Source organism: Bison bison, unplaced genomic scaffold (assembly GCF_000754665.1).
Source record: "Bison bison bison isolate TAMUID 2011002044 unplaced genomic scaffold, Bison_UMD1.0 scf7180017864307, whole genome shotgun sequence".
NCBI classification, from domain to species: Eukaryota; Metazoa; Chordata; class Mammalia; order Artiodactyla; family Bovidae; genus Bison; species Bison bison.
In genome coordinates, this window is record NW_011494879.1 from 4,972,043 (window position 1) to 4,981,463 (window position 9,421).

General features: G+C 45.9%; 1 protein-coding gene across 1 annotated transcript in view; it reads right to left on the reverse strand.

The window, feature by feature from the left end:
* MBOAT2 (membrane bound O-acyltransferase domain containing 2) overlaps positions 1–9,421 on the reverse strand; it is a 105,778-nt gene that overhangs the window by 94,361 nt on the left and 1,996 nt on the right. Inside the window, exons 2-3 of the mRNA XM_010852109.1 lie at positions 9,094–9,409; positions 8,956–9,010 (exon numbers count right to left, since the gene is read on the reverse strand). Of these exons, the coding sequence (XP_010850411.1) occupies positions 8,956–9,010; positions 9,094–9,409 (371 nt within the window). The remainder of the gene's footprint in view (positions 1–8,955; positions 9,011–9,093; positions 9,410–9,421) is intronic.

Sequence of the window (9,421 nt, forward strand, 5' to 3'; positions counted from 1 at the left end):
GGGGCCCGGGTGGGGGGGACCCCCTGGTGCCCCCTGCCACTAGCCTGGCTTTCCTGGGCTGGCTGGCTGGGGGACCTGGCTGAGGGGGTGGTATCTGAAAGGAGCCCTCTTGCAGGGCCCCCACCCACAAGAGAGAGGGCGGGGCACTCAATGCCCAGCTCTCTGTTCCTTCTAGATAAAGACAGGACAACTGTCTGTCCGTTTGTCTGTCTCCTCTCTGAGCTTCCTCCGCAACACCAGCCTCACGGCAGAAACACCCCAGAGGTTCAAGAAGCAGCTCCTCGATGAGGCTCCACCCAGGATGCACAGCCTCAGGCAGCAGCAGGCACTCACCTACTGTGTGCGCCTGCGTCACCTACTGTGTGCGCCTGCGTCAGACACACAGGAAGCCCAGAGGGAGCAGCAAGGGACTGGAAAGGATGGGATGGTGGTGGTGGTTTAGTCGCTAAGTCGTGTCCAACTCTTGTGACCCCATGGACTGTCGCCTGCCAGGCTCCTCTGTCCGTGGGATTTTTCAGTCTTTAAAATTCGTCAAGGAGGCACAGGCTTTAGCTGAGTATTGCCAAGTACAGGTTTGCTGGCCCAAAGGAGTGCAGAGGGCATTTCAGGCAGAAGAAGTCTGATCAAAGGCATGGAGTTAAAAGATAGGAAGATGTACTGTGGGAACCTTAAGTAACTGGTTCATGCAGGTACCGTGGGCAGCAGACCAGGATCTAACCTCCAGCCTGACAACCTTTGGCAGTACTGGCAACTTCCAGCTCCTGCTGGGAGACAGCTAGGGGTGTGTGAAAGGAGACCAAAGTGAGGGTGGAGTCTGAATAACAGAAGGGGAGCTGGCCTCCACTGGCTCAGGGAGGCTCTAGGCCTCTCCTTCAGGCCTAGGGTTCCCAGAGGTGAGCAGGCATAGAATGCGGGGGGGACGGTGGAGGGGGCAGGGCCTCTCACAGAGCAGGCCTCACACTCCGGAAGGATTCCAAAGTTAGACTCTTGACATGTTCTCCAATGAGGTCACACGTACAGTCACTACAGATACAATGACAGGACTACAAGGAGACATGTACACCATTCGCTAAAAACTCAGGGTCACACTGCCCAGTGTGCACTATGGATTTTATCTTTCCCCAAAACTGTAACTATATTGTCAACCGCACAATTACACTGCATTACATTTTGGAGACTACAAGCTAATTAGTTAAATGCAAACAATTAAAAAATGTATCACATTACCTTTTAATAATACGAAGAACCCTAAAAAATGTGGCCAGGTAGCCATGTAGCTCTGATGGTAGGAGAGGGGCTAAGAAGGAGCCTGGTTAAAAACGTAGGTTCCCTGGCCCTCATTCTGTAGCTCTGGGGAGGGCCTGGGAATATACATTTTTAAACGACTATCCCTCATGATTTTTGACACAAGTGGTCTTAGGAGGTCTTAGTGGTCACATTTTAAAAAGCACTGCAGGGACTTCCCTGGTGGTCCAGTGCTTAAGACTCCGAGCTCCCAATGCAGGGGGCCTGGGTTTGATCCCTGGTCAAGGAACTAGATCCCACATGTTGCAACGAAAGATCCCATGTGTGCAGCAACAATTGGAGATCTCATGTGATCTCATGTGCTGCAACTAAGACCCGGTGCAACCTAAGCAAAGAAAAGAGAAAAGAGAGAACGGCATTGCAAAGGGCAGCCTGGAAGCTGGGCAGAGTTGTAAGCACATAACCCATCAGTTTTACAAGGCGCAAAGCCTGCCACTGGGTGTGGCTATTAGCACTGGTGGCAGAAGCCTGACTATGATGGCTGGAAGTGAACAGAAATGAGAAAAATGGAAGAGGCACGACCCAACTGTCTTTCAAAACATGCGACTGCGAAGAAAGAGACAGGATGAAGACGCACATTAAGGGCTGACAAAAGGGCTTTTATCTGTATTCCTCATGTGGAGAGGTGAGTGACACGGTGGGGGGCGCGTCAGTGATGGTAGCGTCCTGCACAGGACTTCAGTGCCCTCGGGATCCACTCTCCACTGCACTCTATCCCCCCCCCACCCCCCGCAGAAGCATCAACCTGCCCTCTGACCAAGTCACCAGCAGGAAAGAGAGGATGGAGGGACTGGGGTATTCATCCCCCCTCCCCTCTCCCTCAAGCCCACCGCAGGCTGGCTGGGTCCTCACGGGGGGCCACAGCTGCTCCTCCACCCCTGGGGGGGGGGCGGTCTCATTCCCGAGGACTCTCCCTTTCCCTCCTCTCGCTCCCCAGGCCCAGAGGAGTTGGCCCTGGAAGACTATCCAGTCCTTGCTGATTTCCCCAAACCTGCCCACCACTTAGCAAATGGTTCTTGGAGTCTCTGTGGTTACCTAGTTCAGCCTGTCTCCTACCAGAACCCTAACGGATACATACAACATTAAGCAGAACATAAATGCCAGAACAGCGCCAGATCCAAAATGCCTCTGTGGCTCAAACACGACAGCAGTCACATCAGATGGGACTCGGGAGAAGATTCATGGGCAAAGTGCACTGGATGCGGGCTTGAAAGAACAGCGAGGATTCTGATAAGCAAAGGAGGCGGCACGTGCCACCTGTTCAAATCCCCTGAAGCCCAGTTCTACCTTTTCACACTTCAGCTGTCCCTGCCCTGTTCCGCACCCTACATATTTACCAAAGCAGGACCCAGGTCATTCATAAAACCATTACATGATCGCTTCCAGGGGCCCCTGTTTGCAGCTTGTTTTATTTGAAGGAAATCTTGCCAAGTTCTATCATCGCAGAATCCCCCCTGCTAAACTGACTGCAGGCAAAAGCTGTATGTGAGCCGTTTTATTTCCCTGGAAAGTCAGCTCTGATGGGCCGCAGTAAACAGAGACTAAGGTTATCTGAGCCTACTTAGGCATTTTCAAACCAGAGGACAAAGAACTCTTGAACAGTGAGGAAGCAGAAAAACCACTTTTGACTCCAAATTCAAAATGAGATTTTAATCCCAGTTTAATCACCATGTGGGGGATAGGACTGAACCTGAGCCTGAAATTTCCCTTCCTAAAAAGGAAGTCCTAGAGACTTAAAATGGAATATATATGAACAGATGTCAGCTCCCCAAAAGAAAAATAGAAGACACATCCCAAATACTGCATACTTTGTAAAGGAGCCGGGTATTTTACATAGGTCATGTATTTTAACCATCACAATCATCTACAAATAGCTACTATTTATTTTTTATTTATTTTTAATTGGAGGATAATTGCTTTACAATTTTGTGTTGGGTTTCTACCATACAGAAACCATGGGTTTCTTATGAATCAGTCATAAGTACACATATATCCCCTCCCTCTTAAACTTCCCTGCCACCCCACCGATCCCACCCTTCTAGGTGATCACAAAGCACTGGGCTGAGCTCACTGTGTTATACATCTTCTCACTAGCTATCGATCTTACTGCTGCTGCTGCTGCTAAGTCACTTCAGTCGTGTCCGACTCTGTGCGACCCCATAGACGGCAGCCCACCAGGCTCCCCCGTCCCTGGGATTCTCCAGGCAAGAGTACTGGAGTGGGGTGCCATTTCCTTCTCCAATGCATGAAAGTGAAAAGTGAAAGTGAAGTCGCTCAGTCGTGTCCAACTCTTAGCGACCCCATGGACTGCAGCCTACCAGGCTCTTCCATCCATGGGATTTTCCAGGCAAGAGTACTGGAGTGGGGTGCAATTGCGGCAGTAAATATATGTCAATATTACTCTCAATTCATCCCACCCTCTGCTTCCCCCATTGGGTCCACAAGTCTGCTCTCCATGTCTGCATCTCTACTCCTGCCCTGCAAATAGCTTCATCAGTATCATCTTTCTTGAGTCCCTATATACGTGTTAATATACAGTATTTGTTTTTCACATTCTGACTTCCTTCACTCTGTGTAACAAGCTCTAGGTTCATCCACCTCACTAGAACTGACTCAAATTCATTCCTTCTTGTGGCTGAGTAACATTTCATTAGGTATATGTACCACAGCTTCTTCACCCATTTGTTGACGGACATCTAGGTTGCTTCCATGCCTCGGCATACAAATAGCTACTATTTATTATCTTTATTTTATAGATGAGGAAACTGGGTCTTCAGGAAATACACAGTAATTCGCCAACAAGCACAAGGCTGGCAGAGTCTTGTTCCAAACCAAGCACGCCATTTCTACTCCGCCACGGTACTACTACTTTCTATCAAGGAAGGGAAACTGACACGGAAACCAACACAGACTACAACCTAGGGCACCCGGTCCTTTGCGTTTGCCCTGGGACTAACCAGACGGGCAGTTTAAACTTACTGCTGAAAACATCAAAATTTATTAGTCCATTTTCCTCCCCGAGTTCATATTTATACTCCCTTCAACTCAGTCCAAAGAGAATTTGGGGCAGCTGGATGAAACAAACACAGAATCATGGAATTCTAAAACCAACTGCAACACACATTTTACACAGGGGGAAACTCATTTATGTAAAGTGACGTATTCAAAATTAGTTAACTGGCAGGGCCCAAAATACAGAGTCAAGATTCTCAGGCCCATATGTCTTCCTGATGAAAAGGAATCTTCCACAGCAGACTGCCTCAATACGGCAGGGTTCTCAGGATGAAGGCTGAGCCTCATTACTAGTGTAAAGGTAGACAGGAGGGACAAATGAGTTAAATATTTGTGTCCAAAACCTAAAGCAGTCAAATGGCAATTTTAAAATAAAACAGACCTTTGATTTGCTTGTTTTGTTGCCAATCACCTTCTTTTCCTAAAAGTCATGATCTTAAAAAAGCTCAAAACTGAGAATGTCATCTGCTTCTTCACCTATAGAACACGGTTCATCACAGTACACAATTGTAGGAGAATTAAAGCGGTTAATGTTTTAAACTACTCTTTTCCCTAAGATAGTATTTCACTTTGTGGGTTGTTTACATGGCACTGAGTTGGGGAGAAGACATAGAAACCGTCAATCAACAAAATGACCCCAAAAAAGGATACAAGGATTCTCTCTTCTGCCCACACGGGGTTTTCCCCACCCCAATCATCTCCACCAGCACTTCAGCATTAGGAAAGGTCTTCCTCTCCACCTTGTCCTCCAAAAATACACTGGCAACCTGGATCTAAAACAATGATCTACCAAACAACTTGCCACATGTTAAAAAAATAAAACAGACCTTTTACTCAAATGCTTAATACCATATGTACATATATTGTTGTTTAATCGCTAAGTCGTGTCCACCTCTTTTGTGACCCAAGTGACTGTAGCCCTCCAGGTTCCTCTGTCCATGGGATTTTCCAGGCAAGAATACTGGAGTGGGTTACCATTTCCTCCTCCAGCTGCCCGAAATTTTGCTTCAGATTATTTCAAGTGGATTTGATCTAGAAGTGTTTGCACTTTACAGGGGATCCTGGATCACTGTCCTTCTCTTGAACGTGTCGCTGTCATTGATGTCATCAGGGATTTCATTTCTAATACAGGATTCCTCTGTGTCCAGACTCCGTTTCATAGCAGCAAGAGAGGACATTATCCCATACTTACCGTTGTGACACCTGGTACTTCGTGCTTCAGTGTTGGAAAAGTAAAATAGAATATGTCCAATGAGTACAGACAAATTCTGTCTCTGTTCAGATCTGAATTCCTTACTTATATTTCAATCATAGCTGTTGGTTCTCCTCCATCCATGGGATTTTCCAGGCTTGAGTACTGGAGTGGGGTGCCATCGCCTTCTCCATCTTAGTAAATACTATCCCCCATACATCTTTTTTAAAAATTAAAAAAAAACTTTATTTTATATTGGAGCGTAGTTGACTTACAATGTTGTGTTAATATCAAGTATAAAGCAAAATGATTTGGTTATACATATGCATATATCCGGAGAAGGCAATGGCAACCCACTCCAGTACTCTTGCCTGGAAAATCCCATGGACGGAGGGGCCTGGTAGGCTGCGGTCCATGGGGTCGCTAGGAGTCGGACACGACTGAGTGACTTAACTTTCACTTTTCACTTTCATGCACTGGAGAAGGAAATGGCAACCCACTCTAGTGTTCTTGCCTGGAGAATCCCAGGGACGGAGAGCCTGGTGGGCTGCCGTCTATGGGGTCGCACAGAGTCGGACACGACTGAATCGACTTAGCAGCAGCATGCATATATCCAGTCTTTTTCAGATGCTTTTCCCATGTAGGTTATTACAGACTGTGGAGTAGAGCTCCCTGTGCTAAACAGTAAGTTCTTGTTGATTATGTTTTATATATAATAGTGTTTATAAGTTTCTCCCAAACTCCTAACCCCATACATCTTAAATGAAAGAATGTGAATCTGGCTAATAGATTCAGGTGCTAATAGTGAAATTCATCGCATGTTGTAAGAAAGTATTCTTCTCTGTTTATTAATAAACTGATCAGAACTCAGGGTTTTTTGTCTTCTCAGTCCTGTGGAGAATTCTCACTTTCCTGAAGTGGAGCACCGTGTATGCCTTTTAGTGTGTTACAACCCCCTTGGCTTAAGTAGGTTGCTCCTTTTCTTCGCCTGGCCTCAGTGCAACATATTTCCTCCTTTCTCGCCTACATGATCCTACAATGTGCATTCTTATATCCCATACATAATCTCTATCATTTCCGAAATTTCATACTCACTCTATCAAAAAAAGCTATTTTCTGGCTCTAAGGTCCTTCTCATCCTCTGATATCAGATAACTGCTTTTATAATTTCCTAATTTTTCAAAACACTGTTAATTAGCACATACCAAATTAACATACTAACAAGTTATATTTTTACACATTTCCTGATTTGTCTTTCTCCAGTTGAATCACACTATTTGATTACAACTAATTCTTAGGCTTTCTCTCAACTGGGACCTGATTATTTACATGTTACCAAATTTAATTTCTGTTTTGCTCAACTTCAAAATAGTGGCTCAATGACTACTTATCCAGTCTTACTAAAAGAGTTTTTAGTTATTCCAAGTGCTTTATCAGCAAAAAAAAAAAGTCAATTTTTCAGTGCTTCAAAAAAACAGTGTATTATCACCATAAAAAGTTAAGCCTTGTATTAAACCAATATTAAGATTTGCTAAGAGGAAGAACAACCCAAAATACAACTGGCTATGCAAATTCAGAGTAGTCTCAAGAGAATGAAGGTGTTCAAAGTACAAAATCAAAAGCTGTGGAGGACTCGCTGGTGGTGCAGTGGATAAGAATCCATCAGCCAATGCAGCGGGATGTGGGTTCGATCCCGACTGAAGGAAGATTCCATGTGCAGCGCAGCAACTAAGCCCGGGAGCCACAACTACTGACCCCGAGTGCCGCAACAAGAGGCCATGGCGTGAGAAGCTGGCGCACCACGGGGAAGAGCGGCCTGGACTGCTGCAACTACAGAAAGCCCACGCGGAAGACCCAGTGCTCCCAAAAATAAATCAACAAAAAAAGAAAAAATACCTGTAAATAATAAAGGAGGAAAAGTCAAAATTTTAAGTCCTGTCACCATCCCTTGATTCTCCTGCTTTATGTCAGGACCAAAATGAACTTGCTCTTGATTGCTGAGATTTTTTTAAATGATTTCATTACATCAAATCACTTTTAAAGTTACAAGCATTATATAAACTAAAAGGCATTAACACAGCAGAGAAAATATGTCATGGATAGGGAGAGAAACAGAGAGAAAGAGGGAGGAAAAAGAGCACAATCCTGTTCCTAAATCAAGTGAAAAGCTATAGGCCTATCTCTCTTGCTTTCAATGGCAAAACATGTTTAAATAAAAACCAGATACCTACCCTGCATTTGCTGATATCCTAGCTGCAACCTACTTAAGCCAAGGGGGTTATGATACACTAAAAGGCATACACAGTGCTCCACTTCAGGAAAGTGAGAATTCTCCACAGGACTGAGAAGACAAAAAACCCTGAGTTCTGATCAGTTTATTAATAAACAGAAAAGACTACTTTCTTACAACATGCGATGAATTTCACTATTAGCACCTGAATCTACTAGCAAGATTCACATTCTAACTTTCATTTAAGATGTACCGGGTTAGGAGTTTGGGAGAAACTTATAAACACTATTATATATAAAACATAATCAACAAGAACCTACTGTACAGCACAGGGAGCTCTACTCCACAGTCTGTAATAACCTACATGGGAAAAGGATCTGAAAAAGAATGCATATATGCGTATGTATAACCAAATCATTTTGCTGTATACTTGATATTAACACAACATTGTAAGTCAACTATGCTCCAATATAAAATAAATTTTTTTTTAATTTTTAAAAAAGATGTATGGGGGATAGTATTTACTAAGACGGAGAAGGTGACGGCACCCCACTCCAGTACTCATGCCTGGAAAATCCCATGGATGGAGGAGAACCAACAGCTATGATTGAAATATAAGTAAGGAATTCAGATCTGAACAGAGAATTTTTCCATACTCATTGGACATATTCTATTTACTTTTCCAACACTGAAGCACGAAGTACCAAGTGTCACAACGTCAAGCACGGGATAATGTCCCCTCCTGCTGCTATGAAACGGAGTCTGGACACAGAGGAATCCTGTATTAGAAATGAAATCCCTGATGACATCAATGACAGCGACACGTTCAAGAGAAGGACAGTGATCCAGGATCCCCTGTAAAGTGCAAACACTTCTAGATCAAATCCACTTGAAATAATCTGAAGCAAAATTTTCAGCGAACTACCTCTAGCCTGGGGCTAAAGCAATGGTCTCTGAGCCCCCAACTGCTCTAAATATCACTCTTGACAACTCCCAAACTTTCTTTTCTGAATTAAAAAATGGCGCTGCTTTTCCCATCGCAAGACTGTTTCTTTCTCAATAACCCTTTAGGCCTTCCTTACAAACTCCCAAGTGAGGACTGAAATGTCAAATCTTCCCCTATATTGTGTCAAATGCTTTTTGGGAGCGGGGGAGGGTGTCCCCCGTCTACAACGTTGCCACTTTCTCCGCTGGGAACCCTGGTCATTAAACTCACTTCGACTTTTCTGCAGAACCTCTGCCTTCCCGCCCCCTCGCCAAACGGTTGCCTCCTTCTCGAATAAGCCGCACTTCAACGCCAATTGTCCCGAAGGGCCAGTGGCCAACCCCGAAGCTGGCCTCCTCCAGGTCACACCACGGCGCGTCCAATTGCGCCGTCCACCTAGGCACATCCATCCTTTTTCCACCCCTCCCGGCGGAGCGTCGGGTGCCACGCGCGCAGGGCACAGACACCCCAGGCTCCCGCAAAGCCCAGCCTTTCCACGCACTGTCTACACTCGTGCCCACCACGCACTGGAAGCCGCTCAGGGCTTCGATCGCCGACTGCCCGCCGGGGTCGGGCGCTGCCCAGGCGGAGAGCGAGGGCCAACCATGCACGCGCGCACGTCGGGCGCCCTGCGGGCGCCCCCCACCCCCGGGCTGCCCCGGAGAGGTGGGGGCAGGGTGGGCAGCTGGGCGGGGGG